Below are 25,038 nucleotides of genomic sequence, written 5' to 3'. Positions count from 1 at the left end.
CGCCTCAGCATACGCGCAGAATCTCGAGGTCGCGTTGCCAGACGAGGGCGAGCTCGATGAGGCCCCTCTAGAGGACTGCTGGAGTACAGTGAAAGCAGCTATCAACGACGCAGCCGAGAGCACCATCGGGTACGTGGAACGGAATCGACGGAACGAATGGTTCGACGAAGAGTGGAGAACGTAGGCACGGGAGCCCACGGCAACGGAAGGAACGACGACGCTAGTGCAGCGGAGGACGGACATGAACCAACTCCCACGCTGAGGGAAGTTAAGGATGCCATTCACCAGCTCAAAACCAACAAAGCAGCTGGTAAGGATGGTATCGCAGCTGAACTCATCAAGATGGGCCCAGAAAAGTTGGCCACCTGTCTGCATCGGCTGATAGTCAGGATCTGGGAAACCGAACAGCTACCGGAGGAGTGGAAGGAAGGGGTAATCTGCCCCATTCACAAGAAAGGCGACCATTTGGAATGTGAGAACTTCAGGGCGATCACTATTTTGAATGCGGCCTACAAAGTGCTATCCCAGATCATCTTCCGTCGTCTGTCACCTAAAACAAATGAGTTCGTGGGAAGTTATCAAGCTGGCTTCATCGACGGCCGGTCGACAACCGACCAGATCTTTACCGTACGGCAAATCCTCCAGAAATGCCGTGAATACCAGGTCCCAACGCACCACCTGTTCATCGACTTCAAAGCGGCATACGATAGTATCGACCGCGCAGAGCTATGGAGAATCATGGACGAAAACGGCTTTCCTGGGAAGCTGACTAGACTGATTAAAGCAACGATGGACAGTGTGCAAAACTGCGTAAGGGTTTCGGGTGAACTATCCAGTTCATTCGTATCTCGCTGGGGACTGCGACAAGGTGACGGACTCTCATGTCTACTCTTCAACATCGCGCTGGAAGGTGTGATGCGACGAGCCGGGCTCAACAGCCGGGGAACGATTTTCACAAAATCCGGTCAATTTGTGTGCTTTGCGGACGACATGGACATTATCGCTAGAACATTTGGAACGGTGGCAGAACTGTACACCCGCCTGAAACGCGAAGCAGCAAAGGTCGGACTGGTGGTGAACTCCTCAAAAACAAAGTACATGCTGGTAGGCGGAACCGAACACGACAGGATCCGTCTGGGTAGTAATGTTACGATAGACGGGGATACTTTCGAGGTGGTGGAGGAATTCGTCTACCTCGGATCCTTACTGACGGCTGACAACAACGTGCGTCGTGAAATTCGAAAGCGCATCATCAGCGGAAGTCGGGCCTACTACGGGCTCCAGAAGAAACTGCGGTCGAAAAAGATTCACCCACGCACCAAATCACCATGTACAAAACGCTAATAAGACCGGTGATCCTCTACGGGCACGAGACATGGACCATGCTCAAGGAGGACCTACAAGCACTCGGAGTTTTCGAGCGACGCGTGCTAAGAACGATCTTCGGCGGTGTGCAGGAGAACGGTGTGTGGCGGAGAAGGATGAACCACGAGCTCGCTGCACTTTACGGCGAACCCAGCATCCAGAAGGTGGCCAAAGCCGGAAGGATACGGTGGGCAGGGCATGTTGCAAGAATGCCGAACAACAACCCTGCAAAGCTGGTGTTTGCAACGGATCCGGTTGGCACAAGAAGGCGTGGAGCGCAGAGAGCACGATGGGCGGACCAGGTGGAACGTGACTTGGCGAGCATTGGGCGCGACCGAGGATGGAGAGCGGCAGCCACAAACCGAGTATTGTGGCGGCGTACTATTGTTGATTATGTCTTGTCTTAAATGTGATGTTGAACAAATAAATGTATGTATGTTGTTCGCCTTTTGTCTGCAATCGGTTGCCATGTGACGAAAATGTGTTCGTTTTTCGTCGTTGCAAAAGGAGACAAAAGAGAATGACGAAAACTGAAGCTCCCTGTTTTATTTTCGGTTCATCCTCGTTGTGGTTTCTTTGTCGGTCGCTGATGATGATGCAAGTGACGGAGTTTTATTTGCTGACGAACTTTTTTAATTTTTCGTCGTTGGTCGGCGACGAAACAGATGGTTACCAATCCTGCTCCAGAGCGCCTTGGATAACTCTTCATGTATAGGATCGCTCTCGTCTAGGTCTGAGTAGTCTCTGATTGTATTAGACACATTCTACCGTGACGTTACAACGTTTTGACGCATTCGTAGTCAGATTTTCCTCTATAACTCATGAAAACGAGCGTAAACCGCGAAATATTTTTTCATATTCGGATTCCTTGTAAAATTTCTGATATATTTGACCTATTGAACATTTAGTTTTTATTAGAAAAACGTGTTTAAAATGCGTATTTGTAGCGTGACGTTACAACGCGCTAGAATCCGACCCTCTCTAACGCGCTACCAAAATCTTAAAAAATCTGCTCGGATTTTTATGTTATTCTGAATTTTTTTTCCACCATTGAAATTTATTGGTTTGTTCTTCAATTCAATGGAATAAAACATTTAAATTTCGGATTTGTTTTTGAATGATCGACTTTTACATTTCGTGACGTTACAACGCCCGTTCAGTTTCAAACAGGGTTCTGCTCGCGTTGTAACGTCACGAAAATGCACATCATGTTAGAATCAGAATAATAAGCAAAATTTACCCGAATTTGTGAATATATCATTGCATTATCTTCACTGTTTCAAGGGGAACTTTATTCTATTGAAAATCCGTTTTGTGATAAATGGCTCGGAGGGCCAAGTTATTGCTATCAATAGTATGAATACTCCTTCATGAAGGTTAATGACACCGGCACCCATCTTTGGTTTAGTATCACCCATATTCTTCTAGTTTTGTTCCAAAGACTAGCGCTCTGAGATCCGTTATTTTGCACCGCCAGATATTTAAATTTTTCAGCATATAACTCATCACGCCGTCGAGATAAGGCACATTCTACCGTGACGTTACAACGTTTCTAGGCATCCGTAGTCAGATTTTGTACTTTAATTCATAAAAACGACTGTAAACCTCAAAATATTTTATCATATTCAGATTCCTTGTAAAATTTCCGATATGTTTGACCTGTTGAACATTTAGTTTTCATTAGAAAAATTTGTTTAAAATGCGTATTATTGCTGTGTGCGTTCAAGATGCAAACGGTGCCCAAATGCGCTTCAAACGCGGTAACACATGTTACCAAAGGCAACGTAGCAACCATAGCCAATATCACCGCCAACCTAGGATTCGAAAGCTCCCACTGACATCGGGTTACTTGTTAGAAAATCTTACCGCATTTGGTGCTCCCGCATTTGATATTTGCATTTTGAATGCACACAGCAATAGTAGCGTGACGTTACAACGGGCTAGAATTCGACACCCTCTACCGCGCAACCAACATCTTGAAAAATTAGCTCGGACTTGTATTTTAAACTGAAAATTTCTCCAACCATTGAAATTTATTGGTTTGTTCTTCAATGCAGTGTAATAAAACATTTACATTTCGGATTCGTTTTTTGGATAATCGACTTTTACATTTCGTGACGTTACAACGTTCAGTTTCAAACAGGGTTCTGCTCGCGTTGTAACGTCACGAAAATGCACATCATGTTAGAATCAGAATAATAAGCAAAATTTACCCGAATTTGTGAATATATCATTGCATTATCTTCACTGTTTCAAGGGGAACTTTATTCTATTGAAAATCCGTTTTGTGATAAATGGCTCGGAGGCTAAGTTATTGCTATCAGCAGTATGAAAATTCCTTCATGAAGATTAATGGTACCCATCTTCGGCCTAGTACCACCCATATTCATCTAATATTGTCCCAAAGACTAAACCGTTGATATCCAATACTTCGCACCGCCAGATATTTAGATTTAGCAGCATAAAACTAATCACGCCGTCGAATTAAACATTTTTTCAATAATTTATGCAATGTCATTGATTCAATTAAAAACGCTTTAAGATGTGCGAGCAGTTATTGAACCAAAGACATACCTGAGGATCTGAATACCACTTAGGGGCATCAATTTCTGTGATTCCAGAGACAAATAGACCTAATTCTGACAAAAAAAAATCCATCATATATATGTCAGTGTCATAATTACTCAGAGAGTTAGTGTCTTTGGCAAAGTTGTTTGATAAGTCAAAAACTTACAGCTGATTTACTATTGGATGTGAGATTCAGACACACTGGGAGACGCTTATTAAAAGTTTACAATAATTTAGAATTTCTCAAAAAGTTTTCAACAAATTTTGATTAGTTGAGAAACTATTTTTTGGCAAAATCTTTGGGCACTTTATAAGAAGTTACAACATGTTGAATATTTTTTGAATAAATATAAAGTGCACTATTTTTCAAAATTTCAACTACCACTAGTCAGTTAGAAACTTGAACCAAACGGCTTTTAAACTGAAAATTCTGGACAAGATAAACAACTTTTCCAAAGACATCAACATTCTAAAAGTCTAAAGTCTAAGTAATTAGAGTCCCGAGATACATATGAGTTTCAATTTCGTAGGTGTTACGTCTGTTTGTCGGTGATTCTTGTTATATTAAAAATAGATGTAACACTGACGTAATATCCATCCCATATATTTCAAGATCCTAAAATTTAGACAGTTGGTGTCCTCGACAAAATTGTTTGGCTGGTCAAGAACTTTCAATTGATGGGCCGTATGATTTCAAATCCTTCCACTAGGAGGCGCTAGAGGGCATACGCATTTTTAGTTTTACTTATCTCAGGATCGTGATTAATTGGAAAGATGGTTGCTTCATTAAAGTTGTTTGGTAGATCACTAGACTTTCAGTTTAATAGCCGTATGTTATTAATTTCTGCCACACAGTGGTGGTTTCAGTTTTCAAAAGCATGCCAATTTTATTAATTACCGAAAACACATTCAACAAGCCGAAACTTTTTATAAAATATATCAAAAATTCTCAAATTTTGACTGATAGTTCCTCATCTTGTTATCTGTAATATCTACAATTCTGGACTTGATTGGTTAGCTCTTCACAAAGATGGAGCACTTTAAGCACAATAATATTTTTGACTGTGTTCTATTAAGTCTTATATCTAAGGAATAAGTGAATCAAATCAAATAAAATTTTAAAAGATAAGAATTATATATTGATCTTTGATTACAATTTGATTTGAATACAATATGTCCAAAGTGAAAAAAGTTCCAGCTTGTAGAATACTTTTCAAGAAATTCTAATCCCTTGCCTGCTTTTGCAAAATGGAAACTAACGTCTTCTAGTGGCAAAATCTCGCATCTATTGGTAAATCAACTGCAAGTCCATTACTTACCAAACAACTTTGCCGAAAAAATCGTATTTCTATGTAAAAGGGATCCTGAGATGTATGAAATTTAAAATTTGTAAGTTCTCTCTCAAACTATCCATCAACTGTAAGTCTTTGACCAACTTAATAACTTTGTAATTTCGTCAGTGTTTCGTCTGTTGGCCACTCATATCACGGAAATTTTCGGTTTGAGTGGTACTAGATTACGATTAAAAAAAATTACAATATCGCAGTACAATTACATAGTAGATTTTGGCCAAACACCATCTCCCCGTCCTTCAAAAGTCTACGTAGTTTATTAATCGGCAATGGTACGCAATTTATAAACGATATCTCGAAAAAGAGCTCAAACACAACGAGAACGAAACTGTTTTGAATATAGAACTACGTTTGTTCAATTCAGAAGCCGTCCAAGCCAGAAAGATTTGGTCTTTTCCACAGAACTTTTTTTCGTGACGTTACAACGCAAACTTCAACCAGGTGAAACTCAGGCTTCCGTGAACCGATTTTCTTTTTTTTAATCTCATTTGAAAGATCTTTTCGAGTACAAAGAGCATACAAAATTTCATATTTGTAGCGTTTTCCGTATTTGAATAAAATTTAAAAATGTTGATTTTTCGTGACGTTACAACGCAATAAAAACCCATACCATGATCAGACATATTTCAGAGTTGTAAAGTCTTCCGATTAAAAATCTTTTTATGCTTAAAAATCTACATACATTTATCTACAAATGATGGAAGACTTTTGAAAAATCAGTGTGTTGGTGTTTAAAATACGATAGTTTGGATGAAAAGTGTGCCTAAAAGACTTAAAATCACGATTTTAATGTTAATCTTAATCGTCATTCAATTTATATTTATCGTAACACTAATATCATGTCGAATACATTTTTGGATGACAAAAGTAATGTAGAATGTGATAAAAATGTCAAATATGCCATAACTCAACTTTGCAAAATTGGTATTGATGATACGGGGCCCGTAGAATGTGTCATTAACAGTTGAAGCTTAGGCTCCCATGCCCCACCAGTCAGATAACTGGGTTTTGCAAACTAAGCATTATTTGTGGCAACACTTTGAGCGGTATGATGGAACTATGCCGATCGCGCTAAGTGTTATTAGACCACTAATGTAGTTGCATGAAGTGGGTGACGAGGTACATGGGTATCATTACAGCGTTATTGAAGTACATACGAGGTACATACGAGGTACATGAGTTCCATTACACGTTATTGCAATATTGAGGCTTCAGTTTGACTAAAGTTTGAAATACATAACAACTCCTGAGAAAAGTTGGCAAGTTCAATTCAAATATACGTTAGGTTAAAAAGCAAACCCGCAGACGAACCTATATTAGAAGTCGTTTCAGTGTCTTGTCCAGTCCATATGTTGAAGATGGCTCTACGTCAGAGATATTGTACGTAGATTTGCTAATTGAACACGACAAATCAGAACTCAGGAATTCTTCCTGAAAGTTCTCCAGTGATTCTTCAAGGAAACAATCCAGAAATACCTCTAGGGATTTCTCTAGAAATTTCTCCATTAGATCCTTAGAAGATAGCTCAAGGAATTTCTATAGAAATTTCATCAGGTATGTCTACTGGAATTCCATCAGAAGCTCCTCCAGGCATTCCTTCAGGTGTTCCTCTAGGGATTGCTCTAAGAATTCCTCCACGACTTATTTTAAGAATTCCTCCAGTAATTCTTTCAGAAACACCTCCAGGGATTCATCCAGCCATTCCTTCTGGATTTAATTTTGGGAATTCTCCTGGAATGCATTTGAGAATTCCACCACGAATTACCCCAGGAATTCCTGCAGATATTAACTCAGGGATTCCTGCAGAATTTACCTCCTTCAGGGATTCCTTTAAAGATTCTTCTAGAGATTCCTCCAGGAATTTCTTAGATAATTCCTCCAATAATTCATCCAGATGTTCTTCTAAGCTTTTTTTCTGGAATTCCTCCAGACATTAATCTGGAAATTGCTAATGGAATTTCTGAAGGGATTCCTCTAGGAGTTCTTTTGGAGATTTCTCAAGGATTGAGAAATTCCACTAGGGATTCCTAGAGGAATTTTTCCAGAAATTCTTTAAAGGATTTCTCAAGGGATTATACGTGAAAATTTTCCAACGATTGTTAAAGAATGTCTTCCAGAAATTCCTCCAGGAGTTCTTCTCAAGATTTTTAGAGGAATTTCTCTAGATATTCCTCCAGAAGTTCGCACAGGCATGTCTCTAGGCATTCCTTCAGGAGCTTCTCTAGAGAATCCTCTTGGGATCGGTCTAGGAATTCCTCTAGCAATTCTTTTAGGAATACCTCCAGGCATTACTCCAGGAGTTTCTCCAGGGATTCATCCGGGCATTTCTTCAGCATTTGATTCTGGGACTTCTCCAGGAATACCTTTAAAAATTCCACCAGGAATTACCCCAGGTGCAGATGGAATTCCCAAAAAAAATAAATCAGTAATTCGTTCAGAAATTACAACGGCAATTTATCCAAGAAATCATCCTCTCGGAGTTTATACACGCATTATTCCAAGAATCCAGGGATTCCTTCAGGAATTGGTTCAAAGGATTCCTCCAGTTATTCCACCAGGTTTTTCCAGTAATTTCTAGATGAATTTACCAGGAATACCATCTGGGATTCCACTAAAGATTCTTCCTCCAGTAATTCATAAAGATATTCATCCAAGAATTCTTCATGGAATTACTCCAGAAGTACCTCTGGGAATTTCTATAGGAATTTATTACTCGCGCTGTCTGTCTGTCTGAATCTTATGAATTCGGAAACTACTTATCCGATCGGTGTGAAATTTTGTAGATAGATATTTTTGGGCCGGGAAGGTTCTTAGCTTGGTGTGAGACCTCTGTGATTTCTGGAACGGGAGGCTCCCATACAGATAACTTTCAAGTCACACTGTTCCATTTTCTTTATGGGCCAACTGCTGAAATTTACAACATACCTAAATGTTTCCTTCTTTTTATCGAAGGTTTTTCTTTCGAGTGGCGCTGTTGTGTAGTTTATGGCAGTTGAACTGTAAATTCTATGGTCGAGTTTTCCGTTTAAGTCATATTGATAAAAAGTTGATTAAAAATCAAACCACCAAACAGCATTCTTTATCTGAGACAAATGTACCAAATGGAAGATAACGTGCCTCTGGAGCCGGGCTTCCGATGTTTATACAAATGAGTTTACATACTCATGACTCCAAAATACAACTAATTATTTAATGGAATGATCAACAAGACTTTTGAACGGTTCAATTTGTCCTCCTGGTGGGTGGCTATGTTCGTATGTAGAACAAGTTAAGAAAATTAACAATATTAACAAAAACAAAAAATGTGCAAGAGCAACAATTAAAATGGGCAATACAAGGTTTGCCGGGTCAGCTAGTGTTATATAAAAATGTAATTCAAACGTAAGAAAAACAGTATAATATACTGTTACAAAAAGATCGGATGTAAATGTATAGTAGCAACAATGTACAAAGCTTTTAGCGAACCATTCCATTACAATACACTTTATTGTAGCTGATACACTGTATGCAGAGCCGTAGCATGGTCCCACGGCGCCCTTGGCAAGCATCCAGATTGGCGCCCTACGACAATAAAAAAAAAAATATTATTTTGCTAAATTTGTTTATTCAAAGTTATGAGTACGTTTTCGAAGTTTTCCAAGAATGTTCGTACTTATATTTTGCATTTCAAGAATCATACTTAGACCAGCACAATAGTTAAAAATGACATTTCAGATTCTTAACATGCATGATGCATACATTTCTTAAGGAAATCTTAGTTTTTTTTCGGATTTTTTTAAATGAAGTTTGTTTTCAAAAATTATGAATTGAATTTCAGGAGCTTTCAGAAATCCTCAAACGTTTTTACTATTTTTTGGCTATAGCTTCAACTGGTTTTACCACAATTTTCCAATAGCTTCACCAAAAGTTGCTTCTGAAGTTCCATCAAAATATTTCTTAGAAAATTATCAGAAATCATGAGGCAAAAATGGAAATGAAGTAATACCAGGAGAAATTCCTGAAGGAACCTCTATATAAGTTTTTGTTGAAATCTCTGGAATATTTGCTGGATTCATTGAATGAAATTATGAAAGAGATTGTGGAGGAATTCCTACATTTATCCGCAGGAATAAATGATTAAAATCTTCAAGAAATTTTAGTAAGCATTCTAAATGGAATTCATGGAGTATTTTTTGCAGGAATTCATGAAGCAATTCGTAAAGACATGCCTGATGAAATGCCCGTGATAGTTTGTAGAGGGCCATTAGAAGAGTTGAAAAAAAACTTGGCAGAATTTTTCAAGGAATCTCTGAAAAAGTTTCTTAAGGAATTTTAGGAGGAATTTCTGAAGGAATCTATGAATGGCTTTCAGAAGAAAGCTTTGGATAAATTTTGGATGAAGTCAATGGCAGATTTTCTAACGGAAAACCTGTAGAAATTTCTGAATTAATTCCAAATTTATAATTTTATGGAGGAATTTATGAAGACAAAGTTTTCTAGTGAAATTCAAGCAGAAATTTATGGATCAATCCCTAGTGAGCATGGTACAGTTTCACAGAAGATTTTATTTCAAAAACCCCTAGAAGAATTTCTGAAATGATTCATTCTCAGAGGGACTTCTGAGGGAATCCCTGAAATGATTTCTAATGGAATCTCTACAGGATTTTTCATAGGAACCCATGGAGGAATTACTAAAGAAATCTATTGGAGGGTTACTTAGTAATCCTTATATACATTTTTTGCAGGAATCCATTGAAGGAAATTATTAAATATCCATGTATAAATGTCGAGAGGACTCCTTTGACTAATTTCTGAATAAATCCCTAGATAACTTCCTGAAAACCTCTCTGAAGGCATTTCTAAAGGGATTCTTCGAGAATTTTTAGTAAGATTCTCCAGAACTATTCTTTATCTGCTTTTTTTTTTAAATAATTTTTAATATAAGATTTTGAGAGAATTTCTGGGGAAATTCTTTGAATTTTTTTAAAGAAATCCCTTGAGGAATTTCTGAAATAGTTTTTGAAAGATTTTCATAAAGAAGCCCAGCAAAAAATCCGAAGAAATACCTGGTAAAATTTATGAAGAAATTTCCGAAATATTTCATTTGTTTGAAGGGAATGAACAGCATCGCCGAATATTTTTCATTTAAAATACTTGTTATAAACACTCTAAAATATGTCAATAAATAAGTTTCCAGTAATTTTCAGAGAAAAACTTTCACTAGAATTTTGAAAAGTTATTGATTTTGCTTTGCTCGTTAAAAAACAACTAAAATAACTTCCCAAAATCAAAAAAAATGTTAAATACCCAGGTTACATCATGATAAATAATCTAGAGAACGAATTTTTGAGAATAACGTAATGTAAAAAACAATCGATCAATCTTAGATATTTTGAAGTCTTGGTAACATACAAGAAAACAATAGCATCATAATATTCCTTCTAGCCTTAGACCTTTTCGGCGCCCCTTAGAGGCTGGCGCCCTTGGCGGGGCCAACCTGGCCAACCCCACGCTACGGCTCTGACTGTATAATACAGGAATGGTTTTCACCTAACCTTATATCCACTTATATCCTCTATTAATCCAACGGTTCTGATTACAAAACAGCATTGTCTGGAACCATTTACGAAATCCTATAATAAAATTAGTCAAATCCAAACCTGGTATCTCTTGACACGGCGCAAGTCAATCAGTCAGTGGGACGCTAATCGACCTCTCCAAAATTACCCCCAATTATATCACAACCGATTCGAGGGAGTCCCCTCCTCCGCTGCTGGTGATACAAGCCCATCTAATAGCAGTTGATAAAAAGAGACCTCATCCAAACTCAATACAGCTCCTTTCAACCACCACTCACTGAAGAACCGACTCCACCCGGGCCAATTTGAATCCCACTCCTAGATTGTATCTATTGCCGCCGCCGTCGCAAACAAACTTGGCCGCGCTAGGGTCATTCAAGGGGCGGCCGCACATCTCGTAATATTTCGCAGGTTTTATGATGCTTCGAAAGCTCAACCGATTTTTGCATGAACTCTGTGCCCGAGCGCCACAAACACAGCTAATGACCGCGCCCGTCAGCCTTAGGCGAGAGGAGTCCATTTCTTTTCGGACCACACCGAGCATTTATAATGACGGCTTTGGCGTTCCTTCAAAAAAAAAAAAAAAACATCACCCCGGCGGGGATTGCGTCATGACTTGGCCCGTGCGCCGGCACGGACAGACACACGCTTTCGGAGGTCCTACGTGACCGGGGCGAATTCGGCGGATGGAGCCTGAGTCATCCCCGCAGGAATTTTTGCGTGTTTTTGGTGTTGCACGACGACGACGCCTGGGCGGAAACTGGGAGTAAGTGGCCATTTGAGAGGGAAGACATATCGATAAAAGTCTGTGTCGTTGTCGTTGGTTGGAATGAGCTATCATGTCGGATTTTAATTGCGGGATCTCCCTGTTTGGGAGTGCTGTCGTCCGTCGTCGTGAGCTTTCTTCTTTTGGTGTTGCGACGATGGACGATTGCATTTGGCGAGGGCCAAGAGATCACCAGGACGAAGCTAATTGAATGATGAGGCTGTGCTTGGGGAGCCGGCTTACGTGATTTTAGGCAAGGTTTGATTGACCATTTCAGTGACAAGTTTATATTTTCGATATTTGCACTGTTGAAGTTTCACATTAGGGTGCGCCTTATTTTTCGATTTTTTTTTTTTTAATTTCATTTCGTGTAATGTTCAATTGTTGTTTCAGGGGGTCCCATGGGATCTCAAGGGCGTTCAAGAGGATTTCAGGGAGCTCCAGAGGGCCTCAGGAGCGCTTCAGGGGCATGCCAGGGGATCGCAAGGGCTTTTTAGGGGGTTTCAGGGGGTACCTGGGCGTTTCAAAAGCGTTCCATGTGATCACAGGGGCGTTTCAGAGGATCTCAGGAGATTGCAGGGGATTTCAGGTGGTCAGTACGAAGTCTCACGAACGTTTCAGTGGGTCTCAACCACTAGCGTGCACAGGGAAGGGGGGGCAAGGGGGGGCACTTGCCCCCCCTTCTATAAAAAAATTCTATGCACCATTTTTGCAATTCTTGCATTTTGGATCTTACCACGCAATGTTGAGAATCACTAAGCTATGGTGCACCATTGACACATACAATGTCTTAGTATCTCATGCACAACCATGATGTTCTCAGAATCATCTAGGCTAAACTCACGCACCATCTTCACTAATCAGTGATGTCAGCACCATATTTGAAAAACATGCACCATTTTGGCATTTCATATTCCAAAACTGTATTCCATGTACGGCACCACATTGAATTCTAAGCACCATTTTTGTAATTCGTGCACCTAGCCATACAAAATAACGAGTGTCACTGAATAACAGTGACGACTAATACAGCACACTAATATCATGCACCTTCTTCAAAGCTTTCAATGCACCATCATGATGTCCTCAGAATGATCTAGGTATCCACGCATTATGATGATCGCATGAAATGTCTTTTTATCAATTAAGTATCTAATACCTCATTTTGATATGCACCATCATGAAATTTCATGCACCATCACAGCTCTTCAAGCACCATTTCAGCGTTTATCATATCATCTAGGCATCTAAAGCACCGTAATGCCGTGAGCATCACATAAAATACATTTTTTTGTATGCTATGCACCATTTTTGCAATTCGTGCACCTTAACATGTTGATCAGCTTTGAAAAACGATGACAACTAATGCATCATCTAGTATCATGCACTTTCTTCAAAGCTTTCCAACCACCATTTTGGCATTCACTATATCATCTACACATCTTATGCACCATTATGATGTGGTTCACAAGTGAATTTGATGCACCATTTTTGCATTTCGCATACAAAATAGCATTCCTTGTACCTGCACTATGTTGATTTATGTGCCGCATTGAGTTTCCTGCACCATTTTTGCAATTCGTGCACCTACATATGGAATTTGTTGAGTATAGCTGCATCATGGTAAAACTAATCCACCATACAGACATCATGTAGCTCCTATGCTTTCCATGCACCACCATGATGATCACATAAATATCTAAGCACCATCTCACGCGTCATCTAAACATTTAATTCACATTTGAATTTCATAAGCTCCATTTTGCCATATCGTACACCCAATTGTGTTCCATGTACCTGATCCATGTTGACTTCCGCACAACATTCAATTCTATGCATCATTTTTGCAATTCTTGCATTTAGGATCAAACCACCCAATGTTGAGAATCACTGAATTATGGCGGCAACAAATGCACCACTGATACATACAATTTCTTTGTATCTCATGTACAACCACGATGTTCTCAGAATCATTTAGGCTCATCTCGCGCACCATCTTTTTACTAATCAGTGATGTCAGCACCATATTCGAATAACATGCACCATTTTGGCATTTTGTATTCCAAAACTGTAATCCATGTACGTGAACCATGGTGGCTTCGGCACCACATTGAATTCCAAGCACCATTTTTGCAATTCGTGCACCTAGCCATACACAATGTCGAGTGTCGCTGAATAACGCTGACAACTAATACAGCACTCAAACATCATGTACCTTTTTCAAAGCGTCCACAGAATGATCTAGGTATCCACGCATTATGCTGATCTCATGCACTATCTTTTAATCAACTAGGAATCTGATACATCATACTGATATGCACCATCATTAAATTTTATGCACCATCAAAGCTTTCCAAGCACCATTTCAGCGTTTATTATATCATCTAGGCATCTGATGCACCATTATGTTATGAGCATCACATAAAATTATTTTATTTTGTATTCTACGCACCATTTTTGCAATTCGTGCACCTAACCATGCAACATGTTGTTAATCTTTGAATAACGGTGACAACTAATGCAGCACACTAGCATCTTGCGCCTTCTTCAAAGCTTTCCATGCACCATTTTGGCATTCACTATATCATCTAGACATCTTATGCACCATTATGATGTGGTTTACATTTGAATTTGATGCATCATTTTAGCATTTCACATACAAAATAGTATTCCACGTACCTGGAACATGTTGATTTCTGTACCACATTGAGTTTCCTGCACCTTTGCACGAATTGCAAGTGCACCTTAATATGAAACATGACGAGTATAACAGAATCATGGCAAAGCTAATGCACCATACTGACATCATTCATTCTATGCACCACCATAATGTTCACAGAATCATCTAGGCATCATATCACGCACCATCTTTGAATCAAATATGTGTCTAATTGCGAAATCATGCACCATCGGTAAATTTCATGCATTACTGAAGCTTTTAATGCGTAATCGTGGTGTTCACTATATCATCTAGGCATCTATTGCACCATTATTATTGTATGCAGTTTCGTACATCGAAATAGCATTTCTTGTACGATGTCAACTTTAATGCATCATACTGACATCAAGCACCATCTTTGAATGACATGCTCCATAGCAGCATTCAATGCACCATACCAATGAACTCAGTGTTATCAGAAGATCCTATACACCACGGTGACATCATGCACCTTGATTGCCGCACGCAATTTGATTTTTACGCAGCAGCAACATTAATATGTTTACACCATCTCCAAATCTCATGTTTTACGTTAGCATTTTATAAATCAAATTGCAGTTACTTGCCACGTTCCCTTGATCATTAAGGTATATAATATACCATACTCACATCACACACCTATGCACCTTCTTGGTGTTCATTGTATCATCCACAATTGAATTTTGTATACCATTTTGTGATTCGCGTATCAAAACATAATTCCGTTGATCATTTTGAGAATCACTTTACCAGCTTGAGAAATATCTGGAGGAATCCGTGGAGGCATTTCAGAAGAAATCCCTGGAGGAATTTCACGAAGAATCCGTGAAGGACTTTCTGGAGGAATCCCTAAAGGCATTACTAAAGAAGTGCTTGAAAGAATTCTTGAACGAAGCTCTCAAAAACTGGATGATGAGTCTAGAGAAATTCCTGTATAATTTGCAGGAGGAACTACTGAAGGAATTGCTGGAAAAAATATTGAAGGAATTCCCAGGAGGCATTCCCAAAGAAATGCTTGAAGAATTTCCTGGGGGAATCCCTACAGAAATTTGTGAAAGAATTCATGGAGGAATTTCTGGAGAAATATTTCGAAAAATTCCTGGACAAATTTCTGGAAGAGTTCCAACAGGGTTCATTAACGAAGAATTCCTGGAAGAAACCCTGGAGAAATTCCTGGAAGAATTTCTGGATGAACCTCTGAAGGCATTCCTGAAGGAATCCTACGAAGAATGCCTGGAGGTTTCCTTGTAAGAATTCGTGGAAGAACTTCTGGAAGTATGTCCGGAGGAATTTCTGCAGGAATCCCTGAGGAAATTTCTAGAGGGACATTTGGAGGAGTTTCTAGAAGAATTCCTGGAGGAGGCTATGAGAAATTCTTGGAGAAATCCCTGGTGGAATTCCTGAAGGAATCCGTGAAGGAATTACAGAATGAAACACTGGAGGGGTAACAGAAAGAATCCATGAAATAATTCATGAAGGAATTCCAGGATGAATTGCTGGAGAAATTCCTGAAGGATTTATTTTGAAAAATTCCTGCATGAATTTGTGGAAGAATTACTCGAGGAATTCAATGAGGAATCCTGGCAGAAATAACTGGAGAAATCTCTGGAGGAATTTGTGGAGCAATTTCTGGAGGAATCAGTGGAGGCATTCCTGAAGGAATTTTTCCGTGAAAAAATTCTTGGAGGAATTTCTGTAGGCATTCTTTCAAGAATCATGGGAAGAATTTCTGGAGGAATCCCTGGAGACATTCATAGGGGAAATCCTAGAGAAAGCTTTGGAAAATTCCTGGAGAAATCCCTGCTGTAATCCTAGGATTTTTTTTTTTGGAGTAATTTCTGAAGAAACTCATGGATGAACTCCTGGATGAATTCCCGAAGAAATTCCTGGAGGAATCCATGGAGAAATCCCTAAAGGAATTCCTAAAGAAATTCCCAGAAAAGATCCGGGAAAAACCCCTGATGTAATCGTAGGACGAATTCCTGAAGGAATCTGTGAAGGAATTCAAAAATGAATCCCTGGAGAATTCCTATGGGTAAATTATTGTTTGGATTGGGAAAAAAATCATAGCTCAGGTGAGATTTGAACTCACGACCCTCACGACCCAGAGATTGTTATATTTGCGGTTTAGGGGAAGATGATATAGATCGATGAGATTCGAATTGAACCTTATGACAACTAAAATGCTGAGTCATTAATTGGCTCGGTGGCTTAGTTGGTAAAGCACTTGCCTAGCGAATAAAAGTCGTGAGTTCAAATCTCACCTGAGCTGTGGATTTTTGACCAATTTAATCAATAATTTACCCATCTGTACATATTATGAGTTATTTGATAATCAAAACTTAAGGGATTGTTCGAGAAGTTCTTCCAGGGATCGCTCCTGGGGTTCTTTCAAATTGAAGATTGAGATTGAGATTTTTTCAGGAAGACTCACGGATGCTTTCAGGAGTTACATCAGAGATTTCTCCAGAAGCTCATGGAGGAATTCCTACAGGAGTTCCTTCAGGGAATCTTGTGGGAGTTCCTTCAATATCCCTTAGGATTATTATCAGGCATATCTCTAGGATATTCTGAGTGATCTATCATGGAGTTTCTACAAAAATCCTTCAAGGATTTCCTTCTAAAATTCTTTAGAGAATATATCTCCTGCAAATCCTTCCCCCTACCCGGAAAGATCCGCTGAAAATCCTTCGAGGATTCCGCCTGGAAATCCTGTGGATATTACTACCGGAATTCCTTCGAGCATTCCCCTGGAATCCCTGGAGGGATCTCTCCTGTAATTTCTTCGGGGATTCCTCCTAGACTTCCTTCAGGGGTTCCCCTGGACTTTTTCAAGGATTCCTCCTGGCTTTTTCCTGTAATTCTTTCGGAGATCCCTCCTGGAATTCCTCTGGAGATTCTTCCTAGATTTTCTTTCAGAGTTTCCTCCTTGACTTCCTTCGAAGATTCCTCCTGAAATTCTTTCGGGGATTGCTTCTAATATTCCGGCAAATTTCTTCGGCGGTTCCTCTTAGAATTCTTTCGGAGAATCCACCAGGATTCCTCATGGAATTCCTCCGGGGATTTCTCCTGCACTTCATTTAGGGATTCCTCTGGGGTTTCCTTCGTGGATTCCTCCTAGAATTCACTCAGGAATGTCTCCTGGAATTCCTTTGGGGATTCTTTTTGGAATTTCTACGGGTATTCCTCCTAGACATCCTTCATGGATTCCTCCTGAAATTCTTTCGGGGCTTTCTCCTGATATTTTGACGTAGCTTTCTCATGGAATTTCTTTGATGATTGCTCTTAGAATTTCTTCGGAGTTTCTTCTTGGATTTGCTTCAGTGATTCCTCATGGAATTCCTTCAGGAGTCCTTCTGGAATTCCTTTGGGATTCCCTCTGGAATTGCTTCAGTGATTTCTCCTAGAATTCCTTCAGGGATTCTTTCTGGAATTCCTTGGTAGATTTTTCTTGAACTTCTAATGGGAATTCCTCTTGATAATCCTTCGAGTATTCTGCTTGGAAATCCTTTGGAGATTCGTCCCAGTTTTCCTTTATGGGTTCCCTCCCGGGATTACTGCAAGGATTTCTCCATTCATTTCTTCGGGGATTTCTCCAGGAATTCTTCCAGAAATCCCGTCGCATATTCCTGCTGGATCTCCGTCAGGGATTCTATTGGACTTCCTCCGGGGATTCCTCCTGGAATTAATTCGAAGATTTCTCCTTGAATTCTCTCGAGGATTCCTTCTAGAGTTCCTTCGGAGATTTCTCCTGAAATTTCTTTGGGCATTCCTCCTGATATTCCGTCGGGGATTCCTCCTGAAATTTCTACGGGAATTCCTCTTCGACTTTTTTCGGAGATTTCTCCTAGAATTCTTTCGGGATTTCCTCTCGGAATTCCTGCAAGAACTCCTCCTGGAATTATTTCAGGGGTTTCTCATGGAATTTCTACGAGGATCCCTCCTGGATATTTTTCGATGGTTCCTCCTAGAAATAAATAATAAAAATTTGGAATTTCTTTGGGGATTCCTCCTGGACTTCCTTCATCAAATCCTCCTGGGATTTTATTGGGGATTCCTCTTGGTATTCCGTCGTGGATTCCTCCTGGAATTCCTTCGGGGATTTATCCTGGAATTCTTTTGGTGGTTCCTCTTAGATTCGGAGATTCTGGCTTTCATTCTTTCATGGAATCACTCCTCCTGGAGTTCCTTCGGGATTCCCTTCTTGAATTTCTTCGGTGATTTCTAGAATTCCTTTGTAAATTTCTCCTGGTATTCGAAGATTCATTCTTGAGTTCCTTCGAGGATTCCTTCTTAAATTTCTTTGGAGATTCCCCTTCCACTTTCTATGGGGATTCGTCTTATTATTCCTTCGGGGTTTCCTTTTCGAGGAATCCGCTTGTGATTCCTTCGGAGATTCCTCCCGGAATTCCTTCGAAGGTGACCTCTGGGATTCCTGCAGGGTTTTCTCCTGTTATTTCTTCGGGGATTCTTTTTAGACTTCTTTCGCGGATTCCTCCTAAAATTCATTCGGGGACTTCTCCTGATCGGGGATTACTCCTGGAATTCCTTTGGTGATTTCTCTTTTCTGGAATTCCTTAGGTGATTCATCCTAGAAGTCTTTCGAGAATTTCTCCTGGAATTCTGTCGGGAATTTCTCTTGGAATTCCTTCGGGAATTCCTCCTAGAGTAATTTCGGGGATTCCTTTCAGAATTACTTCGGGGGTTTCTATTGAGCGGTTCTTCTTTCGAGGATTCTTCCTTCGGAGATTTCTCCTAATATTTGTCGGGGATTCCTTCTGGATTTCCTTCGGGATTCCATCTTGAAATTCCTAGGGTGATTCCTAATCGATTTTTTTTCGGAGATCCCTTCTAAAATTCCTTCGGGGGTCTCTCACGGAATTCCTCCGGGGATTCGTCTTAGAATTCCTCCGGGGATTCCTACTAGAATTCCTTCGGAGTTTCCTGCTGGTATATCTTATGGGATTCCTCCAGAAATTCCTTCGAGGATTCTTCATGGAATTCTTTCGGAAATTCCTCCTAGTATTGTCTCAGGTAATTCCTTCAGAGATTCCTTCTCAATATTTTTCGTTGAAATCCTTTGGAGATTCCTTCTCGATTTTTTTTAGAAATTCCCGCTAGAATTCCGTCGGGGATTCCTCCTGGAATTCCTTTGGAAATTCCTGCTTTAGTTCATTTGGGGAATCCTCCTGAAATTTCTGTCGAAGATTCGTCCTGAATTTGTTTCGGAAATTTCTCGAAAACTTCAATCTGAGATTTCTTCAGAATTTTCTGTAGAGATCTCTTAAAGAGAATCTTGAACCGCCAGAGATTCCTGCGGAAGTTTCAGCAGGGTTTCATACAGCAGTTCTTGCAGAGATTAGTCCAGAATTTTCTTCATGAGTTTCTTTCAGGCTCCTAGGATTCCTTCTGAGATTCCTTCCTGAAATCATTCAAGGATTCCTTAGTTTGACTTTATTATCAAATTTGATAGCTTCTGAAGATTCTGAGAAAACAAAACAAAAAAACTGTAGCAAAATCAATATTTCATTGCCCTTTATTTGCGATGGAGAAATGCAACATTCATTACACTAAGGATACCGGTAATGTCTCAATATTCCTTTCCAATTATAAATATTTGTTATAACAATAACTGCCGCGAGTACTTCGGCTTCCCAAACTAATATAATGTTAGGGCAATTAAAAATTTAAAAAATGGAAACAACGTAAAAACAAAAATGTACATTTCATTTCTACTTATTTATACCCATCCCAACAAACATTTCAGTTGTACAGGAGGTGAACAAACATAACTTTTGAGCAAATTTTAGTTTAAGAAACTGTTATTCAACGAGTTCTGTTTCCAGGCATGTGGCGCCCGAGCCTCCCAAGTAAACGAATAAGTAAAAAATGTTCCAACAGGTCTAATCACACAGTGACGGGCCCGAACAGAAATAAAAAAGGTATTCATTTTAACGTAATAGTTGATGTCATAAATGGTCATGAAAAAGCTCAGACTACAAATTCAATTTTTCGCTTTACCAATATTAAAATTATGGTCAAATGTTGGTCACGCTGATTACTCCGCAGCCGCCGGTCAAAAATGGCCCTTACGCCGCCGCCGAGCAAAATATAGTCGGCGCACAGGTCTAAATCAACCCTGAGACCCTTGTAATGTTCCTTAACCCTTCGGAGACGGTATTTTAGCCTTTCTAGATGCAACCTCGCTGGTCTAGTACACGTTTGGAAAGGTCGGTTTGACAGCTGGACTCATGTGACCCATCCGTCTACAAAGGGTTAAAGGCTCCTGAGACCTCCCCTTTGAATAGCTCTTAAAGTCCCTTGAAACGTTCCTGAAACTCACGTAAAATTATTGAAACGTCTCTCAAATTACGAAACCTGTCGAAACTCCCTCAAATAGCTCCTGAAACCTCTTGAAACGCCTCTGAAGCCCCTTGGATTTTCTTTTTGACTCTGGAAACTTTCTGGAAAACCCCTTGGCCCCATCTCAAATGCCCAGGAGCAAGACCTGCTCTTGCGAACTATGTTTCCTCATTACAGCAATGCTTGGTAACTGCTCGGTGGGAGCCATTACATCTCATGTCTTGGCCGTCTCAATCCTTGGGGCATCACCCCTCTGGTTCGTATTAGCATTCTGTCACAGGCCTCTTTGACCTACCCTTATCAGAGCGCGACTTTGGCAGTCGCAAACGCAACTCGTCATTCTTCAGTACGTGATCACTGCATCCGTCTGATCGCTTCTTCCTCCGCCCGCTTCCTGTTATTGATGTAGTTGATACTGTAGTGAACCGCCAGGTGGTCGCTGTGAGTGTAGGCATCGCTTGAGGCATCGTCAACCCTCCAGTTTGGTTTGAACTACTTGCTATGCCAGAACTTCAAAATGTAACGCGGATCAACGACTCCGCTTCGTTCCGGTTAACGGTACCGACATTGGCTACATCATAGCATAGCCAGTGCCTCTAGCAGGATCTGATTCTGCTGGTTTGATAAACGGCTTCCCTATTCCACGGCCTAGGCACTGTAGTTACCCGTCGTTACTACCGGCCTTTACCCTGTCAACTCTGCTGTCTTACAATTCAGCATCATCAGCCACCGAGAAGGCGCATACTTAACAGCTACTGTTAAGAAGACTCCGTTGACCTTGGCGACCACGATGCTTTCATTAAGTGTTGTCACCAACTTCTGCACTGAATGTTTACCCGTCATCCATATCGCCGCCATTTTTACCCATCCGCAACTCAATTACCGTTTCCGGCGGTAATATCCGTCCCCCACCCAGTAATTGTCTAACACAGCTGTTTCTGAGACCTCACTCAGGTGTTTACACTGGAGAGTCACTTCAGCGGTAAGAAACCTCACCTCAACTCTCTCGTTAAAGACTTCCGCCGTTAGACAATTGTAGGTGAGGCTCTTGCACGTGGTATTCTTTAACCTTAGCGTTCTTGAGCTGAAGGATTATTAACTCGTAAGGGTACATCAGAAACTCGGCTCCCCCATCTGTGAGTTTGGCATCACTCCTCATCCGTTTCAAGACCTGACTCTACCTGATCACTTCTTCTTCTTCTTTATTCTTCTATTGCTTGTGCCTATCCACTAGGGTCCAAGGGACGTTCTTCCCCTGACCTGCCCTAACCTGTGGTGGCTGAAGGCTCACAAATGGTGATCTCTTCCATCCGGGACGGGCCTGCCTTCTCCAGCCTATACCGCCCAACCTTCTGGAACACCTGGCTGAGCCTGACTCATGGGATTCTTTGCTCTTTTCTTTTTGGGGGTTAACACTCTTCTGGCCTTGTGAGTGCTACCGTGTTGCTCCTGCCCCAACGATTGTTCTGCGACTGCTTCGAGTTTGCAGTCACATCCATGCTCTTAGAGGACTGGAAGTTGATGATCACATCCAGCTGTTGTGCAGCTAGTTCCGTAGAAGGAAACTCTTCTCTGTTCTTGTTGACCACCCTCGCCAACTACGTCCACGGTGGTGACTTCTACCCTCGATATTCGGCGGCCACTCTCCATCCAAGATTATGCCCGGTGCTCGCTAGATCACGTTCTACCTGATCCACCCACCTTACTCTCCTTGTCTTCTTGTACCAATCGGATCTGTTTCGAACATCAACTTTGCGTGGTTGTTTTTCGACAGTTTTACAACATAGTCTGCCAACCGTATCTTTCCGGCATTGGTCACCTTCTGGATTCTGGGTTCGCCGTAGAGTGCAGCAAGCTTGTCGTTCATCTTTCGCCACGACACAACGTTCTCCAGCACACCGCTTAAGATGGTTGCTCGACAACTCCAAATGTTTGCAGGTCCTCCTCGTAATTTGTTTTACTAATAAGTTTTCTTTTTCTTCTCTTCCTATCTCGACAGGGTATCCCAACGTGCCCGATTAATTTATCCACACTGCGCACCCGGTTGCCCGACATCGGCAACTGGAACCTCCCGCACATATGTAAGGAAGCCGTCACAAACAACAATAACAACAGCAGCAACAACAACAACGGCAGCAGTGTTGCCACCATCGTCGTCGGTTCGGACGGAACGACCACCATCGGCAGCAACTATAGCAACAACCTCACGACGGCTGCGGCGGACGCCTTCTACCAGCCCCAGTCGCTGGGCGCCCTATCGACACTGACGGTCTCGACGACCGTCACCAGCTGTGGCGGCGGCGGCAACACGTCACCCGGTACCACAACGACGACAACGCAGCAACCATTGCCGCAGCACTACTTCAACCAGGTTGCTCTGCAACAGCAGCAACAGCAACAGCACCAGACTAATCTGCACAAGTTCTACAAGGCGCACAAGAAGATGCCGGGCTTTCGCGGCCGGAGAGGCTGGTGCGGGTGTTTGCAGGTTAGTGGGGATAGATTCACTGCCTTTTTTTTTGTGGGTGGGAAATAGTAGGCTGGGTCACGTGAATCGGTTTCCTTGACAACGAAATCATTGTTTGCGAAGCTCCGCTATTTGGAATGTGACTTCTGGGTCGAAAGATAGTCTGTAACTCTAGACTGCTTCCGTATTTGGACAAGGTTGATCCCAAATTAAAAAAAAAAACATCCAGAATGAAGCTTGAAAATCTTCTAGTCTGAAGCTTGAAAAGCTTCTAGACTGAAGCTTAGAAAGCTTCTAGACTGAAGCTTGTTTAGCTTCTAGACTGAAACTTGGAAAGCTTCTAGACTGAAGCTTGGAAAGCTTCTAGACTGAAGCTTGGAAAGCTTCTAGATTGAAGCTTGGAAAACTTCTAGACTAAAGCATGGAAAACTTCAATACTGAAGCTTGGTAAGCTTCTAAACTGCAGCTTGTTAAGCTTCTAGTCTGAAACTTGGTAAGCTTCTAGACTGAAGCTTAGAACGCTTCTAGATTGAAGCTTGGAAAGCTTCTAAACTGGATTTTTTTTTAGCTTCTAAACTGGAGATTGCAAATCTTCTAGACTGAAGCTTGGAAAGCTTCTAGACTGAAGCTTGGAAAGCTTCTAGCCTGAAGCTTGGAAAGCTTCTAGACTGAAGCTTGGAAAGCTTCTAGGCTGAAGCTTGGAAAGCTTCTAGACTGAAGCTTGGAAAGCTTCTAGACTGAAGCTTGGAAAGCTTCTAGACTGAAGCTTGGAAAGGTTCTAGACTGAAGCTTGGAAAGCTTCTAGACTGAAGCTTGGAGAGCTTCTAGACTGAAGCTTGGAGAGCTTCTAGACTGAAGCTTGGAAAGCTTCTAGACTGAAGCTTGGAAAGCATCCAGAATAAAGCTTGGAAAGCTTCTTGACTGAAGTTTGGTAAGCTTCTAGACTAAAGCTTGGAAAGCTTCTAGACTGAAGCTTGGAAAACTTCTAGACTGAAGCTTGGAAAGCTTCTAGACTGAAGCTTGGAAAGCTTCTAGACTGAAGCTTGGAAAGCTTCTAGACTGAAGCTTGGAAAGCTTCTAGACTGAAGCTTGGAAAGCTTCTAGACTGAAGCTTGGAAAGCTTCTAGACTGAAGCTTGGAAAGGTTCTAGACTGAAGCTTGGAAAGCTTCTAGACTGAAGCTTGGAGAGCTTCTAGACTGAAGCTTGGAGAGCTTCTAGACTGAAGCTTGGAAAGCTTCTAGACTGAAGCTTGGAAAGCTTCTATACTGAAGTTTGGAAAGCTTCTAGACTGAAGCTTGGGAAGCTTCTAGACTGTAGCTTGCACAGCTTCTAGACTGAAGCTTGGAAAGCTTCTAGACTGAAGCTTGGAAAGCTTCTAGACTGAAGCTTGGAAAGCTTCTAGACTAAAGCTTGGAAAGCTTCTGGACTGAAGCTTGGAAAGCTTCTAGACTAAAGCTTGGAAAGCTTCTAGACTGAGCTTGGAAAGCTTCTAGACTGAAGCTTGGAAAGCTTCTAGACTGAAGCTGGGAAAGCTTTTAGACTGAAGCTTGTAAAGCTTCTAGCTTGAAGCTTGGAAAGCTTCTAGACTGAAGTTTGGAAAGCTTCTAGACTGAAGCTTGGAAAGCTTCTAGACTGAAGCTTGGAAAGCTTCTAGACTGAAGCTTGGAAAGCTTCGAGACTGAAGCTTTCGAAAGCTTCTAGACTAAAGCTTGGAAAGCTTCTAGCGAAGATCTAGAGTGAAGCTTGGGAAGTTTGTAGACTGAAGCTAAAAAAAACATCCAGAATGAAGCTCGGAAAGCTTCTAGACTGAAGCTTGGAAAGCTGCTAGACTGAAGTTTGGAAAGCTTCTAGACTGAAGCTTGGAAAGCTTCTAGACTGAAGCTTGGAAAGCTTCTAGACT

General features: G+C 41.0%; 1 protein-coding gene across 3 annotated transcripts in view; it reads left to right on the top strand.

Annotated features, from left to right (window-relative positions):
* The window catches only part of LOC109418423 (disheveled-associated activator of morphogenesis 1), a 333,193-nt gene that overhangs the window by 268,683 nt on the left and 39,472 nt on the right, over positions 1-25,038 (top strand). For all 3 annotated transcript variants that reach the window (XM_062859633.1, XM_062859632.1, XM_062859631.1), the window contains one exon: positions 22,670-23,158. In XM_062859633.1, coding sequence (XP_062715617.1) covers positions 22,670-23,158 — 489 coding nt within the window. The remainder of the gene's footprint in view (positions 1-22,669; positions 23,159-25,038) is intronic.

The sequence above is a fragment of the Aedes albopictus genome, chromosome 3 (assembly GCF_035046485.1).
Source record: "Aedes albopictus strain Foshan chromosome 3, AalbF5, whole genome shotgun sequence".
NCBI lineage: Eukaryota > Metazoa > Arthropoda > Insecta > Diptera > Culicidae > Aedes > Aedes albopictus.
The sequence above is the reverse complement of the archived record's forward strand: the minus strand, read 5'-3'. Positions and strand labels throughout refer to the sequence as shown.